The sequence below is a fragment of the Sturnus vulgaris genome, chromosome 23 (genome assembly GCF_052056855.1).
Source record: "Sturnus vulgaris isolate bStuVul1 chromosome 23, bStuVul1.hap1, whole genome shotgun sequence".
In the NCBI taxonomy this organism is placed as follows: domain Eukaryota; kingdom Metazoa; phylum Chordata; class Aves; order Passeriformes; family Sturnidae; genus Sturnus; species Sturnus vulgaris.
The window spans coordinates 5,200,392-5,218,757 of record NC_142265.1 but is presented as its reverse complement, the minus strand read 5'-3'; the positions used below and the strand labels follow the sequence as shown (position 1 = coordinate 5,218,757).

The following is an 18,366-nucleotide window of genomic DNA, read 5'->3' as shown; positions in this document are numbered from 1 at the left end:
GGGATTGGGAGGGGACAGATCTTCCCTCGTGCATCTCATCAGGGCTTTTAGAGGGAAATCCCAGTTCCTGTCCTGTTTCTGGCCCTAGGGCAGCATCCCTGACCACGCTGGCCATCCTGAACTCTGCCAAGAAGGCGTTGGAAGACATGAGCAAGCGGGGCAGCAAGAGTATGGGGGGCACTTTATCAGCTTCCTGTGAGGCACAGGGCACGGCTGGCAGCCAGCAAGGTGGGAACTGCTCTGCCTCTGCTTGACACAGTTCAGAAAGGGTCTGCAGTGTGTTTCAAATCTTAATTCTTCCCTTGTTGTTTGCAGTGTCCTTCCAAAGCCTGAACCGACAGTCCAGTGGAGAAAACGTGGCTGTGGCAGGGCGAGCAGTCAGCACCCCAGAGCGTGAGTAGGAGCTGAGAGCTGTGGATTCTTTGTTTATCTAAGTGCTTGGAGTAGAGAAGAGCCCTCCTGAAACCAAGGCTGTGCATGGGAAAGCACAGTCCAGTGTCTCCATCTGCATCTCACAGGGTCAGTGCAGGAGGGAGTTTATTTTGGGATGCTGAGTGTCCCGGGGTGCTCAAGAGGAAGGTTGTTGTGGTTCCTTACCAGCTTGCCCTGCCCAGAGGTGCAAGGCTGAGCACTTCCTTGGCTCTGGAAGCACAGCTGAGCAATGTTAGACTGACCTGGAGCATCCTGCTGCACAGGGAAAGCCTCAAAGTCAGATCCTTCCTGCTCTGAGTTGTCCAAACAGGGTCTGGGGTGAGCTACAAGCTGCTCCTGGAGCAGGCACAGGGCTGTGACAGCTGCAGGACAGCACAGGGATCTGCTCAGAGGGATTAACAACCTGCACAGTCACTGAGTGTGTGTGTTCCACACCCAGAAAGAACTGAACTCAGCTCTGGAGAAGGAATGATGTGGTTTGGTTACTGCTGTGGAAGTGAAAGTGGAAATGCACAGGGAGGAACTTCCAGTACACAAACTGGGAGTGTCTGTGCTCGTGTCCAGCTGAGCCTTCCAGGGGCAGGTTCTGTTGGAATGCTCTCTGACAGCCCTGCAGGCACGACAGGCAGCTACAGAAAAACCCAAATGGAGCTGAGTTCCAGCAGGAGATCCCTTTCCTTTCCATCCATTTGCTGCTGAACTCCTTTGGATCATCTCTGTTGTGCTGTGAGGGGTGAGGTGCAGAGAATTGCCAGAGAGAGCTCCAGGTGTGAGTGTGTGGCAGCTCAGCTCTCCTTGGGTTTGGGGGCTGCTTTGGGAAGGGAAGTTATCCCCAGAGAGCTGAGAGTGCCCCTCACAGCCCTGCCCCGCTCAGGGAGAGCCACACTCTGCAAATCCCTGACAGCCCTGAGCAGGCACTGGTGTGCAGCCACTGGAAAAAATGATGCTGCCCTTCCCCATGTGCTGGGCTGCACTTGTCTGCCTCAATGTTTCTCCCTGCCTGAGCAACAAGAAAAAAATGTGGGGTTTCGTGCAAGAAGTGCTTTTAGAGAGCAGGATTCTTTGAGCACTGTGCTCTCTTGGAAACTTGCACTGCTGTTGCTCTTGAAGCACCATATGGTGAAAAAGGAGGGAAAATGTTAATCTGCAGTGGTACTAGAGCTGAATTCCTGCTTTGCTTCGAGGCAGCATGTGTCCTTCAGCAGAGAGACAAACTGTACAGAGCAGGATCATCACTTCAGTCAGCGTGTGTTGAGCCATCTGTATGGTGGCACAGGCTGATAGACAACCAGAATAAAACATTTTATTCCTCTGGTATATCACTCTGAGACTATTGGAGATGCAATTCTTTGTAAACAGGTTTGTACTTGAGAAGTTGGGAGCAGCTGTCCCCTGTTCCTGCCTTGTTCAGCTGTTCTGCCTGTGTTCTCTCTTCCCTTCTGTCTTTGGGGCTCCTCAGCTCCTGCTTGGTGCTGTGGGAACAGCTTCAGTGGATCTGGTGAGTGGGGATTGTACCTAAACACGTTGTGGAGATATCTCCTTCCCAGACTGTATGGGAAGCCCTTCTTCCCCATTTTCCCCCCATTATTTTCCTATTTATTTTCCATTTCATCTTTACCATTTCTGTCCCTTCCTTGCCCATAAATGTCTCCTTACCAAGGTAACTTGTTCAGCACACACTGCCCAGCGTCACTGGCACAGGTCAGTCCTGAGAGATGCAGAGCAGAGCTAAGGCAGATGGATCAAGTGTGATTTCTGCTCTAAGCTTCAGTGATTCCTTTCCAGGACAGGGCAGAAGTTAAAGAGCAAACCCAGTTCAGCTGTGAAGAGAAGTCCTTTTAGCTGAGTTTCCAACTCCTGCCCTATAAAGCACTCCCTACCTTAATTCCTTGTGAAAGGTTCTGGGAAACATGAGCATAAAACAGAGCACTGAGTTAAGTAAAATCTGAATATTGTGACATCTCTCCTGAGATAAATGACAGGAAAGAGACAGCTGACAACCAGGGCCTATTCAGGCAAGCTAAATTCTACCTAGCTCCCCTGTCAAGTGATTCCTCTTGTCTGGCTGCAGGCAGCTCCTCACAGAGCAGCTCTTCAGGGCCTTTGGCAGTTTTCAGGGGCCCCAAATTCTGCCTGGAGTAAGCAGAGCAACTGGTGTGGATGGAACGTGTTGCTGGGAGAGATGCAGAGCTTCAGTGGAAGGGTGGCTGTCCCCGCCAGGCAGGACAGGGACACTGATTTCCTCTGGCCAGAGAGGCTGTGGGGCTGGAATTCAGAGGGGATGTGGCTCATGAGACTCAGCACAGGGGTTTGAGGCTGGATGGGAGACACTGAGGTCTGGGAAGAAGAGATAGAGATAGATATGTGTGTTTGCAATTACTGGAATTACTTATTCTGTGACACTTGAGTATTGCACAGCAGCATGCCTTGCCCCTCTGGCTGTGTCACAGGCTGCTAATATGTGGGTTTTTTTATTTCCAGAGACCATTACTGACTTGACTTTTGGTGCTGGGGTCAGCTGCATTGGCTCGAGACACACACCCAGCTCAGCTCCAGGCAAGTCATCTCTGTGATTCCTACTTGAGGGGAGGGAAAGGGAAAAAAAAACAACCCCAAACTGATGGCATTTTGTAAAATATGAAAATATTGTTTGCAGTGGAGAAAGATGCTGACGATAATCCAAGGGATATCATCTGTCTGACACTGCCAGAGATACTGTAAGTTCAGCAGGGGTCTGGAACAGCCACTGCCAGGGGGAAAGGCTGGCCAAGGGCTTGGAAATGCAGGGTTGTTCTCCTTCCTTCTGCAGCCCACCCCCGCCTCGGGAGTGGAATGTGGAGTCCCCAGCCAGGAGGAGCAGCCAGCGACTGTCACAGCGACGGGCAAGGCACAAAACTCCCCTGAAACCAGACAAGTGAGCCTGCCCTGGGGAGCTGCACAGAACCACCAGGCTGCCTGCAGCTGCCCCTGCCCTCTGCAATTGCACACGGTGTGGATGCACATCCCTCCTTTTCTCTTCTGAGCTGTTTCTTCCTCAGAGTGGTTCTGGAGATGGGCAAAGCCTGCATTAGCCCACGGATGGGTGACAAGTGCTGTGCTTCACAGAGCTCACTGGAGGGCTCAGAGCTGCACTATAAAAGGGAGGGTGGCTTTTCACTCTCAGGATGTGTAATTTGTCCATTTGGAAAAGTGAGGGCATAACGTTGCCACAATCTTGGCAATAAATGCATTTATCACAGCTTGCAGGGCAGTGAGTGGCTGGGTTTACTCACCCAATCCCTCATTGTCCCTCTTGGTTGTATAATAGAGTTGCTTTAATTTGAACGAAGGTAAAACAGCTTGTCACTGCCACACCCCTAAATCTGGTAATTGCACGCTACATCACCTCTTATTTGTTGTGCAAACTCCTGTGTGTATGAACAGCCTTAATGTTCTTTTTATATGGAATACTTCCATTCTTGAACTGTGTTATTTCCAACTATTAGCATTTGATGAAAATAAATGGTTGCAGAATTAATTCCACCCACGGCGTCTCCCCTTTTCTTGAGCTGACAGAGAAATGATTTTTTTTTTCCCTGTAGATTTCTACAGCCTCTCAGTCTTTTCTAGCACATCACTGGTATCTTGGGCCCTCAGTTCAATTAATGTTGGGCCCAGCAGCTTTTAAATAGAGACTCTGACTTGACTGCAAGCAGGGTATGAATGACTCAGACAAGGAGGGTAAGTGCTCTGGGCAGGTACTTTGTTTATCATAAATATTCTGGGTAAATCTGACCCTTCCTGAGTCTCCCTGATGGCCACATGCACCTCACTGAAGTTTTTCTGTTGTTAACTTTTATCACAGAGCTCATGGCCTAGATTTCATTGAAACCAGAAGCTGGGATCTGTTTTATTCCTGCTGGTTTGTCTAACTCAGACACGAGCCCCAGGCATGGAGCAGGAGTGGAAACAGAGGCACTTGTCTCCTGCACTGGAATCCATCATTTGCCTCCACTTTCCCTACTCTCTTTTGAAGATCAGAGAACCCTTCAAGTGAGGTTAAACTTTATTCCCAAAATCAAAGTCAGAAAACAGATGTATGGAATGGCTATGGCTTAAGCAATGGTCAGCTATGGCCAAACCATTTATTTTTGTACCTTCTCTCCTCCCTTAAAATATTATTTAACCACTCTGAATGGGATAGTTTATTTCCTTGTTTGTCCTTGAGCAGTATCTGAGATGAGCCCTGTGAGTTTTACCCTGTCTTTTCTAGAGAAGAACCAGGAACAAATGTCCAAGAATAAACTGATAAAACAGCCCTTTCTGTCACCTCCATCCACTGTGAGTGCCCTGACAGGAGAGACTTTCCCTTATTTCACTGAATTGAAAACAGGGGCTTCCCATGACTTGGCTGTTTGAAAACCACCACCAAGCCCAAACAAAAACCCCTACAAGAATGCTTTATAGCTTGGTATTTATGTAAAACATTCTTGGCAAAGTTAAACGTAATACATTAGTACAAACCTGAATATTATTCACAATGATACAATGAACTCCATCCCTCAGCTCTCATGAGCTGGGTGGGGGGAATCATCTCCCCTTTCTCTCGTTAGAGATGCCACTGTGCATTTTAGAACTGAAAAAAAAAAAATCCCATGAAGTTTGGATTCTTAGCTCTGCTGGTTTGTCACACGAAGGCTGCCTTTGGTGGGACTGCACCCTGTGCTCCCAGAGTGCCCAGAGCTCCACTGCTTCCACCCTTTCCTCTCTGCTTTACTGCAGGAACCCTGAAAGCAGCACCGGGGAGGAGCAGTGGATGCCCAGAGGGTGCAAAGGAATGTCAGAACGATTAGAGGCAGCAGTCAGCACTGGGAGGCTTGGATGAAGAGCTGGCATTAAGAAGGAAAGCAGAGAGAAGCTGCAGAACAGCAGTGGTGAGGTGTGAGTTACACACAGAACACCTGGGCAGGGCTGCCCCACGCTTGTCTTTGCTTCCCCTGGCAAAGGGACAAGTGGCAATGCTTTGTTCGGGCAAAACAAATGCAGCAATGGCATGTCCAGCGAGGGCTCTAGGAAACAAAGCAGAGTAAAGCAGAACACGAAAAAAATAACACCGACAGTCCAAATCATCAAGTATCCAAAATACTGTATACAGGAAAAGTTAAGACAACTCAATTTATATTGGAAATACAAGAACACTAAATTCTGCTACATTAAAAAAACTTCCTAAACCACAGCACAGTCCTAGTGTTGCATCCACATCTTGCAGCCTGGTCTCACCCAATGCTGTTCAACACTACCAACACGGGTATTTTGGGAAACACGTGTTCCCCATCATTCTCTCTAAAGCCAAGAGAACCAATTTGGTTGGTTTTGCTTTTTTTTTTTTTTTTTCCTTTCCTTCCTTTTTCCTTTACCATCTAGAGAAAAATTTCAGCTGACACTATAAAAGTGCTTTTGTGTTGAGCTTTTGCTTTCCCAACCCCAGAAACAGTGGCCTTGGCCATGTGGTTTAAACCTGCCAAGCTGCTGTAGCTGTCACACTGTGTTAGTGCTTTAGGGAACTTGCAGAGGGGCAGCAAACACTGAAGTCACTCTGTCACCTCTTCGGAACTGAGTCCAAAAGCCATCCCTGGATATTTCTTGCAACGACAAAAACAAAGTGTTGGTCAGCGGCAAGAAAAGTTGGTTGTTTCTTTTTTTTTTCATATAAAAAAAGTTGATAGCTCCTGCCATAAATTTACAAAAACTATCCCTGAGTGACTCTATTCTGTGCCTGGTAAGACCTCTTGTGACAAGGAAATGGCTGAAGCTGGCTGAAGAGGAAAGAGATGCTGTTCCACCTGCAGCTTTTTGTTACACTTTGCACTAATACTGATATGCTCTGACAGTGCCACACTCTAGCAACGTGTGAGCTCCTCTCTTGTAGCTTCAACAGTAAAAAAATAGCTCCGTTACTCAAACACCGCTGGCATCACGTATTTACACTTTTAAATAGAAATGTTACCTTTTCTGAAGTAATCAAAATAGATCTTTGCAAAAAATTTAGAAGGTGGGGTTTTACAAAATAAACGGAGAAGGTAAAAAAAGCTGGAGGATCTCTCAGTACCTTTTATGGCAATCTTAGCCCAGGAAATTATTTGGCTTTAATTTTCCTGAAAGGGATGTCTTAGCACTGGTTCTCTGCCTCCCCTCTAAGCCTCTTTCCCCAGGGAAAGACGCAGGAGCCAAGCCTGCTTTGTGCAGATTAGAAGGAGGGGTTACCTGCGTGCAGCGAGCCCTGCCAAGCAGGGAGCAGAGGCAGTGCCCTGCCCTGGGGGGGTCGTGTTAAATAACAGCATTTGGGGACGGTTACAGAAGGGCTGAGGGCATCAGTGGCGCTGTCACTGTCACTGGTGGCTGGGCACAGACCCCCCTGTGCACCTGAGCAGCCAGAGCCCAGCACAAGACAATCACAGATGTGGAAAAGTCACCAGCCAGGCCCGGGCAATGAGCTGCTGGGAGGAAATCCTCCAAATCTCACTCTTTGAAGTCCATCTACTGCTGGATCAGCACCTTTTTTTGTCTGCTAGTAACACATTACTGGTGACATCTACTACACATTTACCTAATGCTGTGCCCCTGCTTGGTTTGCACATTGTGGCTGTGTCCCTGCAGCACAAAGAGAAGGCAATTCCACAAACTTCCACAGCCCAGTCTCTCGGGAAGGATTAAAACCTTTCCTTAGTCCAAAGACAGGTTTGGGTGATCCTGTTGGTATCTCCAGAGGCAGGGGAGACGCGAGTTGGGCAGTGAGGAGTTACTTCAAACTTTGGCAAAGAAAAAAAAGATATACAGATAGCTAGCTATCGAGTTCTTGTGTGTTCCAAACTCTTCCAAGCGCACTTAATTAATCTTTTGCTCTTGCTTTGAGTTCCTGGAGGAGGTATTTTCACACTTGCTTTTGCTGGTTTGCAATTTCCTTTTGGCGTCTTAGATGACAAATGAAGACTTGTGTCTGAAGTCACCCTGCAACGAAACAGTTTGGGATGTAGGAAGGATCCAGCAGCTTTCCAGGCAGCTCTCTGCTCCTGCTGCCCCCAAAAGGTAGATCCAAGCTGTGTAACCACGAGGATTCTGCCTAGGCAGCTCCCATTTCCCACTGGGAAGGAGAGGGAGGCACCAGTTCCACTGGCCAGGTGCTCCTCCTCCCGTCCTCCTCACACACCAAGGCATGGTGGGGACTTTGTCATTCCCTCACCAGTATCTCTGCTAATGGGAGAGGCTTCTTCTGGTCTTAAGCTCAGTGATCTACTCAAATCCCAAAATACAAATTCTCTTGTAAAAGCATCACGTCCTGCCCACTTAATCCAATGAAACTCATCCTCAGGGGGTCAGGCCACGAGATAACTCGGAGCAGAGCTGCCTCTGATAGCTCCTGGCATCAGTCACTTCAGGCAACTTAAACTGTTCATCATTCCCAAGGAAATGACTCAGCCTTCACCCTTCTGTTTTCCCTCTGTTCCCCAGCCTTGCTTCGGAGTGGAGCCCACTCTCACAAAGTCTGTGTGCCCTAAAAGTGCCTCGTCCCCTGCCCACCCTCTTCCTCTCCTGACAGAGATGGTAAATGCAAATCATTTGTTGTTACCTCATCATCTGTCCGGATATAGTTAACGCCATCAGGCTTTGCTGGAGTCTTGTAGCTGAAAGAAAGACAAAAATCTCATTTCTGGGACAGGAAGACTGCAGGATTTTGGAGGGGAGGTGCTGGGAAAGATGGAAATGAGGAGGAGGAGCTGAGTGAGAAGCAAGCAGAGAGAAACCCAGTTTGTTTCTCAAATGAGAGGTCTGTGGTTATTCCATCATTCACCATGACTGGGATTTTGTCTGAATTCCCCTTCTGCACAGCGTGAAAAGATTGCTGTGTGTTTCCCTCAGACTCTGCAAAGAGATAAACTGATTCTTTCCTGGGCTGCCCTGCTCTGGTGCCTGTCACTGCCTTTCTGTGTCTCCTGCTCTGTTTCTTATGGCAATTATAAAGTTCATTTTAATCCTTCACTGCCAGAAGCCTTCAGCATTTTTCTTAGTTATAAGGAAGCACCACTTGTTTGCAATCCCACAGGAACTCAGGATTTATACACGACTGTCAAGTCCAGTGTATGCCAGCCCTCAGCTGCATTTAAATGGGGTATTTAGAGCTTTTTCTGAAAAACAAATGAAACCAGCGAAAAAAACAAGACAGGACTTGTGCTGAAAAGCAACATTTAGCACAGAACAAATCTATCTGGTGAGAATCTTGGCTTTGCATACATTATCTCCTCCCCAGACTCTGTAAGGACATCGAGGCTTGTCTCTGATGCTAATGCTGTTGTTTTTAACATTTTCATGTGCGCTCCAGAAAGGCTGTTTTTCATCCCAAATTTAGGTCCTCAAAACTAGTGAGACTTCCTGTAGAGAGCCTGCTCTGCTGCATGCATTCCCTATGCATGTCCTGATGTCTCTGTGCAGAGAGCTGTGATCATTAAACCATGGCCCTCGGTATACCAACAGCACAGGAGCTGTTGGACAAACACCTGCAGCCATTTAATTGTGCTGGGCCCCCTTTCCCATGCAAAGGATGAGGATATCAGAGCACAGCTCTCATCCACACCACAATTCTCCCTTAGGAAATGGCCATCCATTCCTGGAAGTGCCCATGGCCAGGTTGGATGGAGCTCTGAGCAGCCTGGTCTAGTGAAAAATGTCCCTGTTCATGGCAGGGATTGGAGCTGGAACATCTCTAAGGTCCCAATTCGCTCTGGGATTCTGTGATGGTTCCATGAAATAAACGTGGATGCTGCAGGGTTTTACAGCAGCCTGTATGCCTCGAGGACTGGCTTGGCCTGGGGACTTCAGTGGGGAATCAGGCATTGAAATTCCTTTTAGCCACTAATTTTTGGCACCCTTCAGACTCCTCCACGCCACCTGAGGGTGCAGAGACTTGTCCAAGCAGCCCAGCTTACCTTTCCCCACTCTCTTTGCCATTTGCAAAGTATCCCCTTCTGTAGGCACAGCAGATCCCAAGAGTGATGAGCACCAGGACTGCAAGGACCACCAGGACTCCCCCGATTATCCCACCGATATTGAGGTCATCTGGCAAAGAGACACACCAGCACCCAGGGTTTCTTTAGGGCAGCAGCAGCAACATTCCAGCTTCACACACACTAAAATGCCATCTCTCAAGTATTTTAAGCAATAATTCATAGGGAACTAGTGAGTCCCTGACTTCAAGATTAAATCTGTTCACGATCTGACGTTTCCCTGCATTTTCAGATTATTTTTATCTCCTTATCTTTGGGGCTATGAGGAAGCAGAGGAGACTGAACACTACAGGATGTCCCCCCTCATTCCTGATGGTGATGGCAATCTATTTATGGTGATAAATCAGCCAGCACTGATGAAAACTGTACAGAGAGCCACTCACAGACTTCCATCTCCTGCTCCTCACACTTTGCAAAGCCAGCATCGTTTGTTGCTATGCAGGAGTAACGACCTGTGTCACCTTTGTGAACTGCATGGAAAACCTGGGGAGGGAAAAGGGACAAAGGAAAGGGATGTGACATGAGAAACAAGGCACTGTGAGGGTAAAAAAATGTGTATAAAAATGCATCTCTGCTAAGATCTTCTTCCATCAATCTTCCCTCTGCCAGCTCACCCAGAACCTGGCACACCTCACCCTCTTCAAATTATTCCTTCCTTGAAAGCCAGACAATGTTTTTTTCTGAATTTACAAGCAACCTTAAAGATAACCTGTCTAGGCAAACAAGTGTTGATCAGATGTGTCAGGGCATTACCAGAGTGCCTGTGGCGGGGTTCAGGGTGTAGGAGGAGTTGTGGGATTTGCTGGATTTGCTGTCGGGTGACAGGGGCTCGCTGTTGCGGTACCAGCTGTAGGTGGACTTGGGGAAACCCTCGTTCTCGTGGCAGTGGAGAGAGGCTGACTTGCCAACAGGGACAGCTTTAGGCACAGAGCATCTGGGAGTCATGGGTTTCACTGCAGGAAGACACAAACCAGGTGAGTGCCACCAAATCATTCCTGAATTCTCTCCTTTCTCAGGCAAAACCAATCCAAACGTTCCACTATTCCCAGCTGGTTTTAAACCTGCCAGAGTGGCACAGTTTGGAAGATCCCCCACAGCCCCTTCTGCTCCTGTTGTGGCTTGGGTACCTTGGACTGTGAGCTGGATGTTGATCTCGTCGATGGTTTTGGTGTCCGAGGGCGCGGCCACCTCGCAGCGGTAGGTGGCCGTGTCCATCCTCGTGGTGTTCTTAATCACCAGGGATGTCCTGCTCAGAATCTCTGCCCGAGTCACAAAGTCTCCTGACACACAGGGAAGAGAGAGGAAAAAGGCATGGCAATCAAGACTAATGACTCAAGACTAAAAACCAGACTCGTTTGGGGTGTATAAATTAAGGGGTTGATCTCAGACTCTTTTCCAGAGTCAAAAAAACCTCAATGCTTGAAAGCCCCAAGGGAAACCAAAGCTGCCAACCATGTAAGAAGATGAACTGGAAAGCATCACTCCAAACCTCAAAAACTGTGGCAAAATCGAACTTCCAAGACAGCCTCAGGCTTTGCCTCCTTTGGAAGATTCATTTGGATGTGGCTCTTGGTCCCATCTGAAGTGCTGGAGTAATTCCAGATGGAGTCAAGCCCTACTGGCACTGGAGGTCTATCAAGCCACAGAGGCTGCTTATAATGTTCCCAGGATGCTGCAAATCCCTGTGCTGCCTCAGCAGAGAGCACTGGCAGCTGGACACACAGATCCCTGCTGAGGTGCAGGTGGAGCCCTCAGATGTTCTATGGAAAGACAGGAGGGGTCAGTGCCTGGTTCTGGGTGCTCAGACACACAGTGACCATGCTGGGACCCACAGAAGGGAAGCTGCATCATTCCTTTCTTACCCAAAAAATATGTCCTGGCCAGGATCTCACTCCAGCTCCCTGTGGCTCCCTACTGTGACCTGTCAATAATGAGGCAGGGAGGAAAAAACATCCTGCTCCCTCTCCATGCTGCCCTTCAACTGCTGAGCTCTGTTCCAGAAGAAAACAGCCAGAGCTCCTGCCTTTAGCAGGCTTGTTGGTTCCCCATTGTACTGTTTCTGAAACCTGTTTGGAAAACTGTTTTGGAAATCTGAGAACAAGGAATCTTCATACCCTGCATTTTGTTGCCAAAAAACACGTAAGAGGTTTCTCCATCTCGGATTTTCTTCCACTCGATTCTGGGATCTGGCGTCACCGTGGATTTAATGATGCAGGACAGCTCAACACCTAGCAGGAGAAATGGAGGCAATCCAGATTAATAGGAAGCAGCTGTGTTTTTGCTCTGCTTTGAGCACTCTCACTCAGTGTTTTATTAGGAGATGCTGCCCACAAAGCAGAGCCTTCTCTTTCATCTGCCTCACAAACAGAAACGCTGCTGGGTTCCAGGAGCTATTGGAAGATGGATTTTGGCCAGAAAAAATAATAGTCCAACAGATATCAGCTATGGAGAGGAATGAACACCCTGTTCTCTGCAGGCTGGGGCTTATGGCAAACAAAACCTTTAGTCAGGGTGAGCCACAGGCCTGTCCTGCTGCTGAGCAGAGCCACACCATGAGCCAGGGATGCAGCATCTCCCTGGGCAGTGCCTGGGATGGACTGGGACAGTGACTCCTGGGGATAAACCCAGCAAACCCTGTCCCCTTTGCAGCTGGCACTGGCATCTCATCTCCCCTGCAGAACCAGGCACCCAGCAGGGCTGAGAGGAGCCTTCCCAGGGCACCTCTGTAGGAGGGCCAAAAGAAAAATATCCATTTCTCTCTCTGTGTATTAACTGCAAGGCAACTGCTTTTCCTTCTTTTGGGACCCAGTTCAAAAAAGCACTTAGGCAGAGACTTTGCAATGCCAGTGACTTGCAGAGGACCTCATTAAACCATTTAAAACAGGGAGATATAGACATATTTAAACAGGGAGATACAGACATATTCTTAGGCACTTCTCTGAATCCCAGGCTCTCATAGTCCTAAGGAACCAGTGACCAATAAGCCAAAATTTCCTCCATTGTTTGGCCTGATGCAGCACAGGCAGCACTCACTTTGGAATTCCTGCACCACAGGATTGGTGTTGCTGGATGTCAGCTCCACAGCCAAGAGTCTGCAGCCTGGAAAAACAAACAGAAGGTAATAAGAAATAGCACAGCTCATAAGTCACCCAGCTAGGAACAGGCTGCCTGCTGAGAAATCATCCTGGCCAGCTCTGAGGACTGACTTCCCCAGACAAAACCTCTTCCTGGCTACCAGCACAGTTCCAGCAGGACTGAGTTTATTTAGGAGTTGTGGTGCAAATACAGGAAAATATAATTGTTAGAAGTAGCAATTAAAGAGCAGGATTAACATAATGGCACAAAGGCAGTGCCAGCACGAGCCACTTCCTTATGCCTTGTGCTTATTTAGATGGGAAAGGAACTGAGCTAATGCAGGAGTGAAAGTTTTATTTTGGAAATTAACTTGATGGTCAGGAGAAGACAGGAAGCAGACCAAGCTCCAGAGACCCAGTCAGTTCCTGGGAGATGGAATGGGCCAGGCCTGGCCTCTAACAAATGCTGATTACACTGGCAAGTACTGCAAGCGTGGTAATGTCAATTGTGAGGCAGTAAATCACAAGAGGACTGTGGTTCAGGAGAAAACAAGAGTTCAGCTCTGTGGGTAGAGCCCCAGCCAGACCCACAGTGGGGAGAAAGCTCAGCCATGCAACGCTGTGAGGCTCCTTACAACACAAACTTGCTTGTTCCCTTCCTGCTCTGAGGACCAAAGTGTTCCCAATTAATCCAGGCATCTTCCCTCTTTTGCATATTACTTTAGTTTGAGAAATCTGCCTCCCATGTCCCTTCTGCTGTGCACTCCACCACAGCAGCTCACACTCTGCTGGATGCCCAATTCACCAACAACTCTCCAGAGGGAGAGGGAAACAAGCAGGGAGTTGCCCGGAAGAGGAAAGTGAAGCAGACAGAGGATGTTCTGGAACTGGGTGTGCTGGTTCTCCTTCTCTCAGGCAGACCATGGTGTTGCCAAACCAGGCTGCTCCTTACAAGAGGAAGTTCCATGCTACAATCAGTGACAAAATAATCAGCTGCAGGGGCCTGCCACGGCCACACGAGCAGCTTTGCTGTGACAAATCCCACCAGAAGTTTGTGGAAATCTAAGGGAGATGCCCACTGAGCTTGCTGGGCGTTGATCAAACAGCAGGTTAAAAATGATGGAAAACACTGCCTCAGGGACATGAGATGTAGCTAAAGGTTAGGAGCCATAACAAACATGGATAGAAAACAGAAAAGGCAGCTGGAGATTCCTGTGCTGGCTTTCAGAGGGGAAAGCTTCTGGGCAGGGATTGGCAGTGCAGGGACAACATCCCTCCAGTGGAGTGGCAAGGCAGCAGCCTGAGAAACACCCAGGAGCTGCAAAGTCACTGCCACTGAGAGCTGGAGGGCCTTCAACACCTCAAATCCTTCCAGCAATGCTGAAATGTTCCCTGCTGGTTCCTATCCCTCGTTGTTTGTTAAACGCTGACACTTTCCTGGGAGCCCCGGTGCTGGTACCCCAAAGACCACAAGGGAGAGCTGGAGCTTGGCAAGGTTTAGAAAGCTGCCTTTGTGTCCAAAATCATTGTTTCTCACACAAAAGCCACCAGCTGATGCTAACTAAGAGCTGGCCCGGCCAAAACTGCTCCTAGCAGGAACTCTTCCACCCTTCCCCCTGCAGCACTGGAGTCATGCAGCATTTGGGAGAAATCCAGTATTGAACTGAGCTGACAGAGCTCTGAACTTTGGTTCTCTCCAGCCAGGAGCTGGTCTAAGCAGTAATTTCTGCAAGTCTGTTTGGAAGCAGAGTCCATTTTCATAAGAGCTGCTGCTTCCAGACCTACCCCCTGAAAGCAGGGAATTGTGCCAGACAATGCCAATGCTTTCCCTCCCCTCATCATGGAACCATGGAATGGTTTGGGTTGGAAGGGACCTCCAAGATCCTCCGTTCCCACCCCTGCCATGGGCAGGGACACCTCCCACTATCCCAGGTTGTTCCAGCCTGGCCTTGGGCACTGCCAGGGATCCAGGGGCAGCCACAGCAAATCTGGGCACCCTGTGCCAGGGCCTGCCCACCCTCCCAGGGGACAATTTGTCCTAAAATCCAATCCATTCCTGTTCTCTGCCAGTTGGAATCCATTCCCCCTGTCCTACCACTACGTGCTTTTGTAAAAAGTCCTTTCATCCTCCAGCTGTTCTGTCTGGGGCTCTGATCCTCAGGAGCATGAACAGATTCCACCGACCCCAGCAAACCCCCAGAAGCTGCTAATCCCCAGGAGACAAGGCAGAATTTTGGGAAAATCTTTTTGAAATCTTCGGACATGTTTCCAGCAACAGTGAACCAGTGTTTGACTGCCTCTGTCGTGAGACTGCTGCTTCTGGAACCAAGAATTTAACTGAGAGCCCAGGCCTGGGCACTCAGCTGATCTAGGGATGCTGGCTGGCCTCCTGCCCCGGACCAGTTTTAGTTTTGTTACAGATTTTTGCTTGCACAAAGTCTTTTTTCTGAAAAAATGCTGTCCCATCAAATAGTCATGGCAACAGTCCCACATCTGCTGTAGTTAGAATATCAGTTCAGCTGAAGGTGGGGACAGCAAAACCACAGAGTTGTGTGGCTCTGAGGGAGTTATGGCTCTAGAAATATTCACTCCAGGACAGCAGGACTCTGTCAGACTCCAGCCCCATCTCATTTCTCAGAAACTGCTCACAGCAGGCTTTTTCTCACCCACTAAACACAGGAGATTCAGGTCCATCCCTCAGGCACAAAGCAGGATGACAACAAATTTCAGACAGAAGCTGAGTCCTTGGAGACTGTGTGAGAGGTTCTGACATTATTACGTGTATTGACCGTGGGCAGAGATCAATGTGGCTGCTTAAATCACTGCTGAGGCAGATTTATTCCTCTCTGTGTGGCAGAATACTGCAAGTAGCATGTTCTAAATTAAAAGAAGGTGACAGCAAAGCAAAACAAAAACCTGAACTGACCATACAGACTGTACAGCAGGAGAGGAATGCCTTTCTAGAACCTTGGCAAGGGTTGTCTCTTTGTTATGTTTTGTGTTAAATCATCATTAATGCTTAGCCACCTTCTAAAAGGTGTTCCTTTAGGCTCCTTCCAGCCCAGCACAAATAAGCAGCAAAGGGTTTGTGTTATGCAAATCTCACTTCAAAGGCCTCAGCACCCAGGGTTTGGAGAACAGCTGGATTTGCATTCCCTCTCCAGAGCAGCATGTGTGCCACAGCACAGGCACCCACCACAGCCTTATGTTCCACATCCCTCAATTCCCACCAGATCCATATGTGCTGCATCTCCCAGTTCCTCCAGGTCTCTATAGGCTGCAAAATCCCAAATCCAACCAGATCTGTATGTTCTATCCCCCTGAATACCTACCAGCTCTGTATGTGCTGCAGAATCAGCCAGACATATGGCTGAATCCCAAATGTCATCAGTTCTCCAAAATAGAATCCAGGACAAGGCACTGAAGTCTATAGCATATTCTTATGGCACTTTTAAATTTTTTTTTTTTTCAGCTAAAGGGATCCAGCCCATGCTTGTTACTGTGACTCATGGTATCTGAATCATTTTAAAATGCTATACTGAAGAAAAAAAAGCAGCTTTATAGGCGACTCTGTGCTTTAAATCTCCTTTCTACGGTTCAAAGCCAAGCCTGACCTTCCATCTCCTTCCATCCTGATGTCTGTTTCAAAGCCCTAGGCAGAAATTTGAAGAGGAGGTGAGGTATTGTGTTATAGGGAAAGTGAGAGGATGACCAGGAGAGAGTTTGGGAGAAGTTGCTGGCAGCATCCTGGTGTGCAGCCTCGCTCGATGCTGTGCTCGCAGTTATCTGATACAGTAATTTTAGTTAATGCACTGTCAGGCACAGGCAGTACAAAACCACGCAGCTGTATTTAAACACCTGCCCACCAAAGCAACAAAAATATGCCTTGCTCGAGGTGTCCATCATCACTAAGCCCTTGCTCAATTTGCAATTCAAAGAGTGCCTAAGCCATGTGGGAATGCTGTGATAAACCACAAGCCTTGTTAAGCACCTCTGCTTTCTGGGTGGTTACTCGGTGCACCAGGAGTGAGTGTGTGTTGTGGGATGTTAAAACATGTTAGCTGAAGCCTCAGCATGTCAGCACCCACAGGGCTGCCTGTCTGGAGGTGCCCCTGGAGCATCCATCCATCCATCCATCCATCCATCCATCCATCCATCCATCCATCCATCCATCCATCCATCCATCCATGCCTCCATGCCTCCATGCCTCCATCCATCCATCCATCCATCCATCCATCCATCCATCCATCCATCCATCCATCATCCATCCATCCATCCATCCATCCATCCATCCATCCATCCATCCGTCCTCGCTGCCAGGAGCAGCAGTGACAATGACAGCACAGCCCAGGCACAGAGCAGCACAGGGGAGCTGGGGACGGCACCCAGGCTGCCCCCAGGGCTGGCCCTGCCTCTCCAGGGGTGTGTGTGCAGCAGGAGGAAGTTGACTGTGAAATGTGTGGGAAACCTCCAGAGGAAGAGCAGAGGAAGCCACGCAGAGCTGGACTGGGTGAGACAAGGAGAGGGGAGGCTGCGTTCCTGCCCTCAGCTTATTTTGAGGGAATCACCATAAGCCCTTTCAGGAAATCTGACCATCTGCCTGGAAATATCCATCCTTTTGTCTCCCAGGGCTGCAGCCTCTCTATCCCCCCTCTTCTCTATTCCCAGCGCGTCTCGTTGCAATTCCACACTCAGACTTGTGCCAGGTGGTGCAGGACAGACAACACAGCGTGGCACAGGAATGAGAGACCACAGTGTCCTGGGTACTGTTTGGTGAAGTTTTTTGGGCTTTCTTTGCCCAACCCTCTCTGTGTGGAACTTCAGGAATAGCAAATGTACTTGTGACAGATAAAGACTGGATTTATAAAGGGTGAATAAATGTTTTGTAGCACTCAGTCTTAACTTGCTCTCCTTTCCTCCAGCCCAGGGAAATGGTGGTGTGCTTGCTCTGGCCCCTAAGTGCCAGGCTGAAAGCCCCTTGGAGCTGACAGGAGGGAGCAGGCAGGTGGATGGGCTGTGTTTGCCCATGACCCCAGCGAGCCGTGTGCCCTTTTTATTCCATTTTTCCGTGGCACCTCCCCGAGCTCAGCCTTGACTCCGGGGTGGGCTGCCCTGCCGGAGAACAATGTAGATGTGCAGCGAGAGATTAGTGAACAAAAGCTTAGGAGTGTCTCCGTTCAAATTAAGTAACAGATGGACCTGGTCTGTGTGGGAGCTGATAACAGTTATAAAAAGGCCATCACCAGACTGTGGCCATCCCACCCTGGAAAAAACCCACTCAGTCGTAAATCCTCTGTGCTGTTATAGCTGCTTGTGCGAGTAAGGCTTTATTTTTACCAGCTATCATAAACCAGCATGACTTATTTTAAGATGCATGGCTTGTCCTGCTCCTCTAAAAGGGTGCCAGCCCTCTGACAGACACCTCCTGACAGAGATGTGCCCAGGGATGTGCCCAGAGATGGGCAGGGAACACGAGGCAGAATTAACCCACAGAAGGCACAGCAGCCTTACAGAGCAGTCTGGCATCCACGCAGCTCTGGGCTTTGCTTTCCTCCTCTCTCAGGGAGCTCACTCGTGGCACTCTCTTGTGAAATGCTGACCACGAGGGGGTCCCTGGTGGTCCCAGCAGCAGCAGGACCCCACAGGATGAAGCTGTGTGGAACACCACTGGGTGTCTGCATTCACCTGAAGGTGTAAGAACTCGGGATTTTGACCTTAATTCACTCTCTTCCTGCTCACCAGTACAGAAGGTGAGGAGATGCCTGACTTCAAACACGGTACGTGCAGTTCTGGAACAAAATCTTAACCTGTTTAAATCTCCT

At 48.8% G+C, this 18,366-nt stretch overlaps 2 protein-coding genes across 3 annotated transcripts in view; one reads left to right on the top strand and one right to left on the bottom strand.

Moving 5' to 3' along the window:
* Nucleotides 1–3,954, top strand: part of NCAPD3 (non-SMC condensin II complex subunit D3) — a 31,852-nt gene extending 27,898 nt beyond the window's left edge. For both annotated transcript variants that reach the window (XM_088178013.1, XM_088178012.1), the window contains exons 31-35: nt 89–228; nt 316–393; nt 2,914–2,988; nt 3,089–3,149; nt 3,242–3,954. In XM_088178013.1, coding sequence (XP_088034139.1) covers nt 89–228; nt 316–393; nt 2,914–2,988; nt 3,089–3,149; nt 3,242–3,350 — 463 coding nt within the window. In that variant the 3' untranslated portion in view covers nt 3,351–3,954. The remainder of the gene's footprint in view (nt 1–88; nt 229–315; nt 394–2,913; nt 2,989–3,088; nt 3,150–3,241) is intronic.
* Nucleotides 3,955–4,868: 914 nt separating this feature from the next.
* Nucleotides 4,869–18,366, bottom strand: part of JAM3 (junctional adhesion molecule 3) — a 30,897-nt gene continuing 17,399 nt past the window's right edge. Inside the window, exons 2-9 of the mRNA XM_014883596.2 lie at nt 12,504–12,569; nt 11,585–11,698; nt 10,598–10,750; nt 10,224–10,423; nt 9,854–9,953; nt 9,393–9,522; nt 8,039–8,093; nt 4,869–7,419 (exon numbers count right to left, since the gene is read on the bottom strand). Of these exons, the coding sequence (XP_014739082.1) occupies nt 7,384–7,419; nt 8,039–8,093; nt 9,393–9,522; nt 9,854–9,953; nt 10,224–10,423; nt 10,598–10,750; nt 11,585–11,698; nt 12,504–12,569 (854 nt within the window). The 3' untranslated portion in view covers nt 4,869–7,383. The remainder of the gene's footprint in view (nt 7,420–8,038; nt 8,094–9,392; nt 9,523–9,853; nt 9,954–10,223; nt 10,424–10,597; nt 10,751–11,584; nt 11,699–12,503; nt 12,570–18,366) is intronic.